General features: G+C 34.1%; 2 protein-coding genes across 2 annotated transcripts; one reads left to right on the forward strand and one right to left on the reverse strand.

Moving 5' to 3' along the window:
* LOC111198656 (inactive TPR repeat-containing thioredoxin TTL3-like) lies at positions 1-2,896 on the reverse strand. Its single transcript, XM_022687571.2, has 4 exons — positions 1,489-2,896; positions 1,039-1,407; positions 417-750; positions 1-335 (listed from the first exon to the last, which is right to left on the reverse strand). The coding sequence occupies exons 1-4, from the start codon at positions 2,412-2,414 to the stop codon at positions 204-206; spliced, it is 1,761 nt and encodes a 586-aa protein (XP_022543292.1). The 5' UTR covers positions 2,415-2,896; the 3' UTR covers positions 1-203.
* Positions 2,897-6,777: 3,881 nt separating this feature from the next.
* On the forward strand, positions 6,778-7,653 carry LOC106350426 (glutathione S-transferase T3-like). The gene has a single exon (XM_048781625.1). The coding sequence runs from the start codon at positions 6,778-6,780 to the stop codon at positions 7,651-7,653; it is 876 nt and encodes a 291-aa protein (XP_048637582.1).
* Positions 7,654-17,195: the final 9,542 nt, after the last annotated feature.

Genomic DNA, 17,195 nt, shown 5'->3' on the forward strand with positions numbered 1-17,195 from the left:
TGTTTAAAAGCTAGATACAGCATCACCACAATCTCATTTTCTATACAACATTTGATCACCCAAAAAAAGAAAAATTTAAAAGTTTAAAGAATCACAAGATTGTCATTTAGGTGTCACTTGCCGGCTCAAAAAAATAATCAAACATTTAATTTTCCGGAAGTGTATTTTTCTCTCGTTCCATATTTTACCCACAGAAATTACTCTCAAGAGTCTTGGCCACGACGTTTCATGAGTTGTTGTTGTGCCTCTGATAATCCTCTGGTCACTTCCTCATCCTCAGGAGTCTCTTTTTTCAATATCTCATAGTCTGCCACCACTAACTCCCACTTTCGCATCTGCACCACCACAAACAAATTTAAAATTACAATAAAATATTTTATTATTCTTTTGAAATGAACTCCATTGTTTTTTTTTACCTTAGTGTTACAATCAACTCTTCTAAGGCGAGCTTTACGGTAGCCTGGCCGGACAGAGATTGCTGCCGTGCAATCATCAACAGATTTTTCGAACTGACCTAACTTCGACCGACAAGCTGCACGATTACAGAGCAAAACAGAGTTCCGTGGATCATGGTCTAGTCCCTCACCATAAGCAGCACACGCCTCTTCGAACCGTCCATCTTTAAACAACTCGTTTCCTCTGAACCGAGCTTCAGTCACCGCTTGAGCTCTCCGTGAAACCATGGCCACCTCACGGTTATTCCCATCCAGCTGGCCGGCGCGTTGGATCGCTTCCACAGCTTCGTCAAATCTGATGCAAGTCAAATATTAAACTAGAGTTTTCAAACTGAAGACACGTATATTAGTAACAAACAGTCAACATGGGTTAGCACATAAATTGTGAAATAAAATATGGATTTAGAACTATATTTGTGATATTAAATCAGTATATTCAAAATTGATCTGGTTACACACACTCAATACCAGGCTAAAACAAAATAACCAAAGAGCTATAAAGTAATAACTAATAAGACAAGAATATTCAAATTTCAGACTATTATGTAACCCTAATATATAATAAACCAAGAATAAAACAAACCTGCCAGAAGCCAAGTGAACCTGAGCACGGACAACCAAGAAACCTGCATAACCGACCGGTCCGTAGTACCTTGTGCTGGTTTCCACATCGAAAACCGGACATTTGGACAAAGCATCATCGGCTTCTTGATGTCTATGTGTCTTCAACAATGCTTCGGCTTGCAATGCGTATACCTGTGGAGCTGCATCAGCTCCTGAAGAGATTGTGTTTGTTGTCTCTGTGATCAGACCATTCCAATCACGTAGCCTCTTAGCTTCTGTGCACTTATTGAGATGTGTCTGAACAGCTTTCGCCTTTACTATGTCTTCCGGATCAGCCTCTGGACCCGAATGCTTGAAATGATATATAGATTTCTCCACTTCTCCTAACCTTTTAAAAATTATGAGATATTTCAAAACGTTTTAATTTATTTTTTTAAAATGTTTTGATTTGTTGAGGGTTTTAGATTACCTGAGGTACAAGTTACCCAACCGATGATGTGCTCTATGGTAATGAGGTTCGATTCTGATAGCTTCTCTGCATTCGAAAACCGCGTCGAGAATCCTCCCAAGTGCAGTCAAAGCCGCGCTCTTGTTGCTACGGTACGCAGCTTTGTTAGGATCAATGGCAATGGCTGCATCATACAAAGCTAAAGCCTCAGCGAAGTTCCCATTCTTGTAATCTTCATTCCCCATTATCTTCAACGTCTCTGGATCCATTCTCGTTGAGATTGCTCTACACAAAGACCCTGATTGATCTTGGCTCTTTGTTGTCACCGTTGCGGGAGCAGCCACATTCGTCCTCGTCGCAACATATCCTCCACCGGAATTAACATTACCGTAACCTAGGGTCGTTGCTGGTCCGGACTGGTTCAGATTGCCAAGGTTGCCATATAACATCACATTGCTAGAAGATGCACGAACCAAACCGTTGGCTCCTCTTGACTTCTGATGATCGGTGATCATGCTTTCAAGCTCACCAGATAAACCAATGGCCTCTCTCGGCACTTTCCTCTGTCCTCCTCGGTATGGATCAACGCTACTACTATTGTTGTTGTAACTACTCCGTTGTTGGTTCTCGTAAGTCCCTAGTTGATGGTTATTAGGGTATTGGTTAGAAGAGGGTTTTGATGGCACGACCGATCTCTGATTCTGATTCTGGATCTTGTTGTTCTGGATCGTCTCTACGGAAACCTTGACGTCATGGTGAGGCTTCTTTAAGTCGTTTCCGGGAGATTTAGTGAACTGAATGTTGCTGGTGGCGGTCGCAGCCGTAGATGTGCTTTTCTGGCTACCGTTGTCGGTTGGAGTAGGTTTCTTGGACCACAAGTTACGTCTACCGAACATTACGCTCAATAAACCACAACCGGATCTTCTCTGCGCCGCGTTCTCCCCCATCTTAAGAACCGGCCTGAGAATCTGAATACCCTCTTCCTCCGAAATAAACAAGTTCTAGATTCAGAAAGATTTTAGAAAACAGAGATCAATGGCGATGAGAAGAGAAATATCTCATCTCTTAAAAATGAAGAACAGAAGAGGGAGAGAGACAGATGTGATTAGGCTTTTCTTGGTCGGACGGTAATTAGGAACGGAAGAATCTTCCGTTTCGTGTTTTGTAATGGTGTCATAAATTTAATATATATATATGTGTCATTTACGATTTTAGGTTTTAACTATGGGAATGAAAAGGATATATGACTATTTGCTGAAAAAAAGAAAGAAAATTAAACGTCTAGAACATGTTTAATTTTGTTATTATTCGATGTCAAATGAGTTGGTGGTGAGTTTGAAAATTGATGCCAATTCATTAGTGCTTAATTCATCTCCTACATTCTGTTTATTAATCTGTCAGCTATTTCTTTCTTTCTTTTTTTTTTCATTTTGCTAGTTTATTTTATTTAGAAGTTATATAGTTGTTGCCTACTAACTCGATCGTGTAAGGGGGGAGAGAGGGAATATTTAGAAAGTGGGAGATCTGTCCGTAATTTAGTCCCGTGTTTTTCTCCACTCGATTCCATTTTTAGATGTTTTTATGGAGAGCACGTATTGTCTTTTAACCCTTTTATGTAAACAAAGCGTGTTTTGGTGAACCATTCTAAGAAGTTTATATATGAAATAAAAGTAGTAGAGAAACACGTATTCAAACATATTGATTTCATATTGCTGACTAGAGAGAGAAGCTTTTAGCCTTTTACATTATATATAACGTATGACCAAGTCATGGTATGGAGGCTAGGCTAGGCTCTTTCCGTTCTCTCTACCGGATCAGAGAGTAAAAGCTTAGCATTCCTTTTTTAAGTCTACTAGACTCGCTGGACAGTATAAGAAATGCACGTAATCAAACATGGATGGTTTAGTGGCAGTGGTAAGTAGCTTTTGGAAATGTAAACGATCCGGATTCGAATCAACTTCGGGATATTAAATATGTGTAATCACCCAAATATGAAATTGTGTTTTAGACCTTATTTGAATATCTGAAGAAAATATTCATTTGTAGCTTACATCTGTTTTTAGAGATTAGTCTCAGCTATTCCGCAAACGCAGTATATTCCGAATTAATCCCAAAAAAAAAAAACTTAGCTGCACGTGTATAGAGGATTGCCAAGAAAACTCACCTGTGGTCGAATACAGATTGATTACGTCATATGTAACTATAAGGGCCATATAAAGCCCATTTACTTGTGTTTCAGGCTTCAAGGATTGGATCTCGTGTCGGGTCAAGATGTGGTCCCTATAAAGCCGTTTCTTGAAGATTTTGACAAAACATTATTTGTTTGTTTGAAAGACGGGAGCATTTTGTCAAATGCATTGGCAATCGCCGGCACTGGATCTTGGGCTTCTCATATTTAAGACAAATAAACGTAGGACTTAGCATTTTATCCGATATCCAAATCCGTATCTGAATCCAACAGGAAAAACAAAAACCAAAATCTGAATCAAGTAATAAAATACTAGAACGGGTTTGAATTATAAGAGATTAGATATTCGAATCCGAACGGTTAATATCCAAACTCGAATGAATATCCAAAGATAACCAAACATATATATACTTAACCCTATATTTCTACTTTACTTTTCTCGTTTTATTTAAAATAATTTATATTAATGCTGCACATTGCTTAAAATCAAATTATATACATATAATTATTTGCAAAATTATTTGCTACTCACTTAAAATATATATCAAGCTCTTGTTTCTTGCATTAACAAAATTATATCCAAAATCTCAAAACAATAACTAAATTAGTGTCTTTATATTTTGATAGCTTTATCTCCAAACTTATTAATAGTTTAATCTATTAAAAATTAGAAAACCAGTTAAGTTAAAAATATATTTTAAATACAAAAAAAAACTTAAATAATGAATACATTTTTTTCTTCAAAATCTAAATATCCAAACTCGATTCGAAATATCAGAACCCGGACATAAAATACATGGACCCGATCCGAAGTAGAAATATCCGAATGAATTCTATACTTCTATAACAAAATACCCAAAAATTTTAAATACCTGATCCGGACCCGAATAGGTACCCGAACACCCAATTCTAGATATACGAATAAAGTCAAAAGTCTAATTTTACTATAGCTGCCACGTGGGATGTGTCTTTGTCCAATCACATATTCACATGCACCCTTTCTTCATTTGATACACTCTTGTTGAACGCATGCTTGTTTGAATGTCTAATGATTCATATCGTAAGTTTGAAAACTTGGAATGTATATTTTTATATAGCTTCTAGTCCACACTTGTAAGTTGTAACTACTATACAAAGCGAAATAGTAGAAGTGTAACATCTCGTGATCATGTAGGTTCCAGGCTGGTTCTGCAGAACATCGATCCCAATCCCTCGTTTGTGAGCCCTCGCTGACTCTTTAAGTAGGTTGTTGGTGCGCTTGGCCTTCTTCGAACTCGACTTTTATTGTAACCATCTTTCGTGGACTCCAGCCTGGTTCTGCAAAGCACCGACTTTAACTTCTCACCTGGGAATCCTAAACTTCCCTCATGTAAGTTATTTGTGCGCTCGGCGTTCTTCCGACCCAAAAACTCACGTTTTAACAACTCTCTCACAAGATAAGTTGTCACCAATTGAGTTGCAGATTAATTGGTGACAATTTATCTTGTGGGAGAGTTGTTAAAAGGTGAGGTCCTAGGTTCGATGAACACCAAACGCATTAATAATCTATCTGGAGAGAGTTAAGAGTTCACAGGTGAAGGGTTAGGGTCGATGCTCTCCAGAACCAGTTTGGAGTCCACGAGACTGATTGTTATAAGGAGTATGATTAAATTTAGAACGTTATGTTTCAGAATACTGTTTTCTATTTTCAAACCAACTTTACTGCGATGTTTAAACATTATCTGTTCATAGATCAAAACTATTACATAGGCAAAAAAGTTATGAATATTTCAGTCCAATAAACTTGAGTCTCTTTGGTTTGTTTTGTATATATGTACAAAAAGAGGCATCTAATTAAGATTGAATTCAATCTATCGGGGATAAGTTCGTATCTTATAGATAAGTCTTAGAAGAAAAGTTTAGGCCATGATTATCGGCGTCCCACTTAGAATATCTTAGCATTAATAGGATTATAAATAAATGAAAAACATGCAATTAAAACTGGGACGGCCTTAGTTAAGAGTTTTTCGGTGGCGTCCTAAGGAGACATGTGCCATGTCGCGAATGGCCGAAAAAAAAAGAGTAGGGCAAAATCGATTTGGGAACACTTTCCTCTTCTCTCTCGATCTCTCCTATTCTCTCCAGATCTCTCGACGATCTCTCCTCTTCTCTCCCGATCTCTCGGCGGTTCTCCTCTCGATCTCTCGACGGTGGTCTCTCGACTCTCGGCGGTTCGCCTCTCGATCTCTCGACGGTTCTCTCTCGACATTCGACGGTTCTCTCTCGACTCTCGACGGTTCTATCTCGACTCAACAGCGGTTCTCTCTCGACCCAACAGCGTATTCATCGATTCGAAGTTGAAGAGGGTAGGTGTTCCTCCTCCGTATCGAGTCTTTGCATGTATTAGGAATTGCATCGCGTTGTAGATTTAGGGATTTCAAAAATCTATAATTGGCTTTCTAGTCTGTGAGAGTGTGAGAGAGTGTGCTTATTTGATGAAAGTATTGAACATGTGTTTCGGAAATCAATACTAATTTGATGAAACTGAATTTTTTTTTCCGTTTGATTCTGAGTGTTTTGTTAGGTGTGGTTCGTCTGCAATTACCGGAAAAGGAAACAACTCTAAGAAGAACAATCATCTCGCCCAAAGTTGAAGGTAATTGACTTTCTCTTCAGCTCTCAAAGTAATCTTGTTCGTATAATGACATGATGGTAATCTAGTTTGAATAGTTTGAAATAACTCTCTAGTTTGTTTGCAACCAAATCGTCTAGACTTGGACTCTTGTTTCTGTAATGAACTATGCTAGTTTGTATACCTTTATTGCTAGTTTGTGCTGTTTGAAATGAAAGGCTAATGAACTATGCTAGTTTGTATACCTTTATTGCTAGTTTGCCATGTCTGAAATGAAAGGCTAGTTTGATTGAGACCAAGTCTATTATGTAAATGTCATCATTAACGGTTACTTAATGCACTTGCAAAGTTGGTTGTGTAATGTGTAATAACTGAGATGTACTTTGGTAGTTAGGTCATTATGTTGTGTTAATTACAGTTTCACCTATTAAACCGAGCTTCTAGGAGATAATTTTTTTACCATCATCTTCTTTCTCTTCTCTTCTCGGGTCCCTTCTCTCTTCTTACTGCTATGAATCCGTATAGCCAGTCCTCTGGTTATATGGGCCTTCTTCAGAATCAACAGGAAAGTGTTCTCCATGAAAACTCTCCTTATGAGAGTTTTCATGGTGGATCTTCAGAAATCCCTCAATTTAGTTCTAAACAACGTGAGGCTCCAACTCCACCTACAGACATACCCGTAGAGCGTGGGAAGAGACACAAATGGACCCCAGCGGATGACGAGCTTCTAATCAGTGCCTGGTTAAACACATCTAAGGATGCTATAGTCGGCAATAACCAAAAGTCTGGGACGTTTTGGCAACGAGTAGGAGATTATTTCTTAGCGGCACTACTTCGAAGAGATGGTTGTGAAAGTAGCGAACATCTCCATTATAAGCAGAGGTGGCACAAGATCAATGATCAAACTAACAAGTTTTGTGGTGCATATGCGGCTGCAGAGAGGCAAATTAGTAGTGGTCAAAATGATAACGATGTTATGAAGGTGGCCCATGACATCTTCTACTCTGATCAGGAATCAAAATTTACACTTGAGCATGCTTGGTGTGTGTTGAGGCATGAACAGAAATGGCTTAGCCTCAACACCACTAAAGGTTCTGGAAATTCAAAGAGGAAAAACGGTGAACCAGGTCCCCAACTGTCTTCCACAAGTGTTACTGACCATGAGCTCCGGCCTGAAGGTGTCAAGCCTGCAAAAGCTAAAAGGAGTAATGGTCAGGAGAAGTCGGTTGCTGATTATACAAGCGTTTGGGAAATGAGGCAGGCGGAGCTCGCGAGGAAAGAAAAACTCTCCAAGCTTGCCATACTAGACATTTTACTTGCCAGAAAAGAACCCCTCAGTAAGGCAGAAGAAGTTGCCAAAAACAAGCTACTAGCCGAGTACTTTTAGCTTTCTAGTCTCGCATAAACAACCTCCTTAAGTGTCTTTAATTTATGCCTAGCTTTCTATGTTTTAATGTACTATTTTGGTTACGAGTTCCTCTATGTTTTTAATGTCGCAAGAACAAGATCATCTATGTTTATAATGTACTTCTATCTTTATGTTGGTTATGCTATGAATGTATGTGCTTCGTGGTTGTTGAACTTGGTCGTTGGTTTATTAAAATGAATGTGCTTCTTTATTAATTAACTCTCTAATATTACCCTTGTTATTTTTTACAGGTTTCATCAAACATGGGTCTTGACTACAGCTACACCCAACCTTCCCAATATGAGGAGTTTGCTCGTGATGAGGCAGACAGTGACAGCAAAATTGAAGCGCTGATTCGTCAAGACCAGGCAGAGCTAAGTTACGTGAACGGTGAGGAGATTCTGTATCCTCCGCAGCCTGAGGTTGAATTCGGTTTTCCACAGACATGCTACTATGGTAGTCAACCCCAGCTAGCTACATCGCAGAGTAGAACCGATCCAGGTAGAAGATACTACACATGTTCTAACGTTGATGATGGAGAGTGCCATGTTTGGAAATGGTGGGATGAGACTGTAATGGAGGAGATGAGAGCCAGGGATAGACACACACTTCAGTTAGCCGAAAAGGTAGATTCTCTGAACTTCTTGAGTGACTACGAGACTGAGCAGAAGCTGGTTAGGCTAGAGAACCTTGTGTTTGAGTTGGCAAAGAATAAATCAAGGTCTAGCTTTGATTACTTTGTTGCGGTTATGGCCATTGTCATTATTGTAATAGGTATTTTCCTCATCTTTATGTAATATGTTTATGAGGAATGGATCATTGATCATGTTTATGTAATCTGTGTAATGACTTATGTTTTTAATGAATTGATCATTGATCTAACCTATAATGTTTTATGACTATTGGAACTCTTTGTACTTACGTGAATATCTTTTGCTCGTAAGTGACGGTCTTGTGATTGAATATAACACCAAAACTTAAGTGTGCTCGTGAGTGACTTGTATTGTCAAGTGTGCTCGTGAATCTGTGTGTGTCACAGGAGTACTTGTATTGTGACAAGAAATAAAGTTAAAGGGTCACAAGTTGTAGTAAAGGGTCACAAGACTAACAAGAAACAATCAAAGAGTATGATCTTCTTTTTCCTATAAATAAGAGAAACCAACTTCACAATTATATATATCCACCTCTCGTTAAAAACATACTTCTCCTCTCTACTTATCTCATTCAAAACCTTTGTTTTTTTTTCTTTCACAATGGCATCATCTTCCCATTATCACTACCACAAAGATGATGACGCTGAATTCGAATCTATGTTTGAGGAATTCTTAGAAATTCCAGATATTATACCCGAACCAAAAGAGCGAAAAAACGTATTTTTATTGAGAGAAACCGAGAAGACGGGCACAAGAAGCTTTGGAATGATTATTTTAGCGAAACTCCAACATTCCCGCACAATATATTCCGGAGACGGTTTCGAATGAACAAGTCATTGTTCTTGGGTATTGTGCATCGTCTCTCCGAAGAATTTGAGTATTTTAAACCAAGAGAAGATGCAGCCGGACGGTCTAGTCTATCTCCGCTCCAAAAATGTACCGCAGCAATTCGTCAATTGGCGTATGGTGGTGGGGCTGATACCGTTGACGAATATGTCCGACTGGGTGAAACAACAGCTAGAAAATGTTTGCACCATTTTACCGCCGGAATAATCCACTTGTTTGGCGATCAATACCTAAGACGTCCAACACCGGAGGATCTGGAAAGACTACTATATATTGGAGAACAACGTGGATTTCCAGGAATGGTTGGAAGCATCGACTGTATGCATTGGGAGTGGAAGAATTGCCCAGCCGCTTGGAAAGGAATGTATTCACGAGGAACCGGAAAACCCACAATTGTGTTGGAGGCGGTAGTTTTGTACGACCTCTGGATATGACACGCGTTTTTTGGAGCTCCAGGTACTATGAACGATCTTAATATTCTTGATCGATCACCTGTTTTTGATGAAATAATTAACGGAAACGCTCCGGAAGTCAATTACCATGTCAACGGAAGGGAGTACCATTTGGCTTACTATCTCACCGATGGTATTTATCCGAAATGGGCTACTTTTATTCAATCTATCTGACTCCCACAAGGTCCAAAACATTGTTTATTTGCTAAACACCAAGAAGCCGTCCGAAAAGATGTTGAGCGTGCCTTCGGAGTCCTCCAAGCTAGATTCGCGGTTGTTAGAAATCCATCTAATTTATGGGATAAAAACAAAATAGGAAATATTATGAGAGCATGTATCATACTCCATAATATGATTGTCGAAGATGAACGAGATTCATACACTAACGCTTCAGAATTTCAACAAGGAGAAGATGTGGATCCTACTTTTGTAGTCAAACGGACTACAAATCTCGGTACTACAATGAGACGTCGAGCAGAAGTTCGGAATACACAAGGCCATCAACAATTAAAAGAAGATTTGATTGAAAATATATGGGCTAATTTTGGACATTTTCTGAATATCTAGAATTTTTAAGTTTCTATGAATTCAATAAAATGTTATTTTGTTTTTTTTTTAATGTTTTTAATTTTTTTTCCTTCTTTTTTTTTCAAGTTTGTAATTTCCTCATGTTTTATATTTTAATGTTAAATGTTTTATTTTAAATTTATCTTTAAAATGTCATTACTTATTAAAAATGTATACTTTATTAACTAAGAGATATCTAAAAGTCCTACCAATAATCCTAACTTTTAGCATTGTCCTTAACTTTTTCTCTTAACATCAAAATAATATTAAACTAATCTAAGGACTTAGAAATTAGTCCCACCAATAATCATGCCCTTATAATGTAAAGAAAAGTTTATACCGACTTAAAGACTTGTATAAATACGTACGTTGTAGATTGGTAAATTAAAGCAAGTCAGTCTCATGAATTGTATAGTCTTCGTATCATTTAAGAGTGGGTGGGACCTGTTCAAAGTTTACTTTGATCATTTCGACAATTTTACAGGCTTAGCTGAAAACGTAAGTAAAAGTGATTAAAAATGAGTAAAGATAAATCTTGTTATTTTTTCTTAGGGCTAAATCCTGATGAAAATTAAACTTGATTTATCTTTGTTATTTTTATTTGTCCAAAGAGGAGTAACCAGTTAACACAACCGCTTTTCTAAATGGAGTAAACAAATCTGAAGCAAATGGTTAATACATGTATAACTGTCTTCTAAAATAATAAGCTGAATTGGTCTCAGTTGATTGGTTTATCAGCTAAGATAAGAGTAAGACTGATGTAAACACCAACAATTTCTTGTATATCAATTGAGAAACATTACAACATTATTTTGTAGCCACGTGTCACCGTAAAAATGAAATTCATAATTCTTAAAGAAATAGGTTGGTCCATCTTAACTTATAATATACTTCTTACTAAACTAACTATTAAATTATTAAATAGTGTACAAAAGAATATTTTTGCACTTTCCTTAAATAAAAACTACAGAACTGCCTAATATGATTAACGTATATATGATAATTAATGATGATGAATAATAAATATTTGATAATAATTTGTGTATCTTAGCTCTTTTTCTGTTTAATTTTATATTATTAAAAAATATTAAACAATCACATTAACTATATAATAAAAAAATTTATATGTTATATTTTAAATTTTTAAAACGACTACAAATTACTAAAAACGTTAAATGTCTCACACTAAAATTTTGTGATCAATAGTTTAATTTTTCTGCTAATAACAAGATACAAATGATAAAAAATCGTATGAATATGAAGTCTCATTTACTAGACATTCAGATCATATATTACATATGGTTTAAAATTAAACTATATAACATAGAAAAATATTTATATATGATAATTTCTAAATTTGTATTGAAAAAGTATTGAAACCTTAATATTTTAATTTTGAAATTTGCATTCAAAAATTCGCACATTAGAAATTTTGTATTTATCATACGAGTATAAATTCTCAATAATAAATATTTATATTAAAATATACTATATATTTATATTCATGTCATTGAAATTTAGTTATATACCATATAAAATAAATAAAATGATTGTTTTGATTAATTTACCCAAAAAGTGTCGTAAATAAACAAGATGTATTGTTTTGATTTATGTATTTAATCTAATTTAATTATATACATAATATGTAAATGAATACAAATAAATAATTATATATAAAATATTTTTATATATAACATTTATCCCGCATAATCGCTCGGATCTTAAGCTACAAAACAATCGTATTTTTTCAAACCTCTTAAAACGAAGTTACTCGCAACTAGCATAAGATAAGTTACAAACTAGCATAAGATATTATCACTCCCCTAGATATTATAGTAACAACTAACAAGTGTGGATTCTAGGCGAGTGATTGGATGTGGAAGAATCAAACCAGTGACAATACCAACAAAAACCTAACCGACAAAACAAAAATATTCTTATAAGTGGAGGTAATAATATATTCTTTTTGGAATATAATTATTGCTTAACCATGGGTAACAACAGCTTAGACATTCGCTTGAAAAAGGGAAATAATAAAATACTTATTTACGGAAAATATTAAGAATTGTTGCTAACATATCATAACAATCATATTAAGAATATTTTTTTCACATGTGTATTTTAATAGTTTATTTCTTCATGTTAATTTCCCGTTTGATTTAATCAACTGTATCGGATTAATTTTATTTGTTTAGGTTGGACATCGTGTATTGTTAATGTTTACTTGGTTTTGGTTTGGTAAATCTTTAGTTTTTAAATATATTATTTTATTTCTTTGTTTATCTAGAAAATTTAGAATTTGTCTTTCTGCATAAGTTTGATTCTGAAATAAATGGTCCGTTTTATATTGTCCTTTAAAGATGATTTAATATAAGATGTGAACAATGCGATAGACAAAAAATGAGAATCATATGTTAATATTTTTTCTTCAGTTGATTTATTTATTTATGATAATTTCTGGTTAAAATTAGAAAGAAATTGTTTTAAGATATGTGTAACACCAGTTCAACATCAACAGTGTTTGTATTAATTAATAAATACGAGGGGACCATAGAAAAGGAAAAATAATAACAGTGCAAGGGTTATCTTAAGTGCATTTAGATTGTGATATTATAAAGGAGGATCTATATGAAAACTTTGAATGTCTAAGGTCTGTATTTTGTATGTCTGTCACTTTGAATTTTATATATTCGTAATTTTCATATTCATGATATGTAAATTATCAATTGGTGTAAGAAAATATGAAGTATTTATCCTCGTTTCAACTTCCAAACATTTTTGTCTTTTAATTAATAGTATGCACACTTTGTTTTTGTAATATGTGCATCCAAACCTAAAATAACTAGTACAATTAGCATAAGCAATCTAATGGGTTCTTCGAAATCGATTTTGACGCATGTGCGTTCTTTCGAACATGAACTTTAGAAAGACAAGTGAAGCTTTTTTTTTTGGGGTTTTTTTTACTCACATCATATATATTTTTTTTGTCTTGTTTTAGTTATTTCTTTCTATCAGTTTATTGTTGAGTTTTCTTCTGGTCGCAACTGACTTAGCCCTTCGGATCATTAATTTTAATATAAGTATTTGGTCTAAAAAAAAGTAACCTAATGGCAGGATACAATTCTGTGAGGGATTTGACAGCTTTAACGTCCCACAAATGCAAGTTTATGGTCTGATTCAGATGTGAATTAATTCGCTAATGAACCATCGATACGAGTTTTTATATCATATTTTAAAATATTTCAAAATGTGGTACTAAGTGAATTACATATTATCAAAAGTTATATAAGCCATTTAGCATGTTGAAATTATAGTAAAAATCTATATCAAATTATTATTTCATGATATTAGTAATATTATAAATTTCCATAATAGTATCATTATTATAAATTTCATAATAGAATCATTATGCAAATCAATGTTCTAAAAATGCTAGACGGTGATTAAGCGTCTTATAAAGGACTATTATTTAGACGGATGCCTAGACCAATATTTTTAACATCTAAATTTAGAAAAATAATTTTGATCATGTCCGATTTGTTGACCAAGTGCCGTCTAAATCGATTTTTAGAACACTTTCAAAATAATCAAGATATATAAACTGATATTATAATAGTATTAAGTATTCAACTAGATTTTGACCCGTGCTTCGAAAGCGCGGGGTTTATGGGTTATATACGAAGTTGGATATGAGATAATATTTTGAGTATATTGTGTATTATTATGTTATAAAGTCGTATTATATCGAATACAAAAATTTGTTTAAAATTATATAACTTATGAATAAGTTTATTCGAATTTTTTTATATACACTCCTATGTAACGCTTTCTTAAGTATAAAAATTTTACCTAAATTTGATAAACGAACCAAACCAATACGAAATACAGATTGAGGTTCAGGATTGAGAAAAAATACCTATTAGATTTTTTTGGACCTGCGGGTCTCTGTTGGACTCCGGGTATCCAAAGTACCTAGAATGTTTTGTTCATATTATGTATATTTGAGTAATTCATATATGTTCTCAGTATAAAAATATTATTGTAAATTTTGGATTCGTGTTTTCTGTTAGTTTCAGGTTGTGGGTAAAATTTCAAATTTTAAAAATATATTTAAAATATTGCATATTTTTGGTTCTCGGGTAAGATTTTGGTCTTTTAGATATTTAGTTATTGCTGGTATTTGTTTGATTTTGAGTATTTTCGTGTTTTGATTTTTTTAGCTTTTCAGATTTTTTAGATTATTTTGTCCTAAATACTCGAACCGAGCTAGACTCATTACGTAGCCAAAGTACATAGTAAATTTTACAGATACTTGAATTATTGACTCAAACTTGTCTGGAACTAAAAGGAACAAATCTGAACAAAAAAAATTCAAATACCTAGTTGGATATAAGTGTCCAAGATCCAAAGAACTTGGACCTGAAAGAAACCGATTTATATTTGACCCGAATGCCCAAATCTAACCTTTCATTATATTTTTGTGCATTTTATAAAAGTTACATTTGATCAGTTGGTGAAACTTAAAATTTATTTGAGAGGTTTTTGGCTAATTTAACATATAGATTTGTAGGTTTTTTGTTGAGCTGTAAAAAAAAATATTTGTTGGGTTTTTGATAATTTTAAACGTATCTTAAATACTAAATTTTTATTTATCAATAAAATAAAATTAACATAATATATCATTTTTAAACTTATCTTAATTATGAAGCTAATGAGACATATTTAGAGAATAGTATAATAAAGTATATGTGATAATATTTTCGTGAACCAAATTTATGTGATCGTATATATATGGTATAATCTTTTTGTTTACAAAAAGATATGAGTCCAATAAATAAAAGCTTTGACTAAATGATTGTTAGAAAAATTTAAGGCAACATATTGTTTGTCCAACTATTGTAAGACTAAAATATTATTAGTTAATGAAAGGGTTCAAACAATTTTTTTAAGTAAATTTATTAAAACTCATTCCCTTTTAATAGTATTTATCAATGAGAAAATACGTAGTAAATAGTTAATGTCAAAAAAAGTCGATAATAGTTCCAACTATATATCTAAATGCTTTGCCAAAAAAAAAAATTTTTGTTAGTTATATTTTTATATTAGTTATAACGTATAACTTACTACATTTTGATTATCTCTTTCTAAGATTACAGACTGAGAAGAGTTATTCTTGGGTTCACCCCCTAGGGTGAACTTCTAGGTTCACCAACCAATAGAATTTTACTATTTTAAATTCGACATCTTTTAAAAAAAGAAATAAAATATTGTCATGTTATTATGTTTTTAAAATAAAAAGGTAAAAAAAAATAGTTGTTATAAAAGAAAAGATTTTTTTTTTGAAATATTGTTAACATCGTCAGCAAAACACTAAACCCTAAATCCTAATCCCTAAATCCTAATCCCTAAACCCTAAATCCGAAACCCTAAACCCTTGGATAAACCCTAAACCCTTGGATAAATCATAAACTCTAAATAAAAAACACTAAACACTAAAATCCTAAACCCTTGAGTGTTTTAGTATTTAGTGTTTTTGATTTAGAGTTTATGATTTATCCAAGGGTTTAGGGTTTACCCAAGGGTTTAGAGTTTCGGGTTTAGGGTTTAAAGATTAGGATTTAGAGTTTAGTTTTTTCTTAAAAATATTTTTTTTGTAATTACTACTATTTTTATTTTTTATTTTTTGTCTTTTTATTTTAAAAACATAATATAACTTGATAATATTTTGTTCTCTTTTATAAAAGATATGAAATTTAAAATAACATAATCCTATTAGTTGGTGAACCTAGAGGCTCACCCTAGGGAGTGAATCCAAGAATAAGTCGACTGAGAATACACGTTGAAATACTTGCGTTGTTAAAGTGTAACCATATATATGTATTGTAGATGTAAAAAAATTGTAGATGGAAGAATAGAACAACAAATATGAGTAAGCGAGGAGCAAAATACACAAGTTGATCCATTTGCTAAATTTAATTTTCTCACCGATCATTGACCCGGTCAAAGGCTGTGTCCTCTGTTTGTCAAGTTCTGATAAATGTATCTAATCATACCAAATGTCGCTATTTCACATGTAATTACGCAGCTTCGTACATATAGATGCCGACTGAATATTAGCCTCTCACTCAATTCTTCTTTTGGAAACACTGATACAATTCTGTTACATGAAAAAGTTAAATCTAGGGATAATTCTCTTATAATATGATATTCTTTTAAAAGTAATCAGTAATAAAGGAACCATGTTTATTGCTTGTGTCCTTTTCATATAGAATACAACCCTTTAACCAAAATCTTAAGAGCTTTACACTATTATCATTTAAAAGTTTAATAAATAAAAATTTAAAACCTTTATATGTTCAATGTTGGCTAATCCCGTCTACCATTTCTAGTATTCCATTCACATATGTAAAAACATTCCGAAGTACTCATTGGGAAACGCAATTATAACGAAACGGACTAAATTTCAATGCTTTTTAAATGTGCATTACTGTCAAGTAATCTTTATATATATAATACAGTTTACTCTCTCCTGGTGAAGCCACCTCAGCATCCAGGTCACAAACTCGAAGGCTCTGGACGTGACACGTGTCTCAGCTGCTTGAAACGCATCACTTCATTAATTCACCGGATGGGCTTATTTTGTTACGCGTGTTTTGTAATATTTGGGCTAATAATTTCAGATGGGCTTATTCTTCTAATTTATTCACACCGAAGCTGGCCAGCCTTGAAAGGAGAACAATATATTCACGATTTGCTAGGGTTCGTCGTCTTTTTCCGATCTCTGACAACGGATTTCCAAGATGGTGTGTGAGTCGAATCGTCATGAGGAATCCCTGGTAGAGTTTCATTGGCGTCATTTCATAGCCGAACCGTCACGAAGAATCCATGGTCAAGTTTCATTGGCGTCGTTTCATGTAACGTTCTTCTGCTCTGAAACTTACGGGATCCATTAAAGTCGCCATTAACAACCCTCTCTGGAGGCGGTGGATAAACACCTATAAAA

Source organism: Brassica napus, chromosome A6 (genome assembly GCF_020379485.1).
Source record: "Brassica napus cultivar Da-Ae chromosome A6, Da-Ae, whole genome shotgun sequence".
NCBI lineage: Eukaryota > Viridiplantae > Streptophyta > Magnoliopsida > Brassicales > Brassicaceae > Brassica > Brassica napus.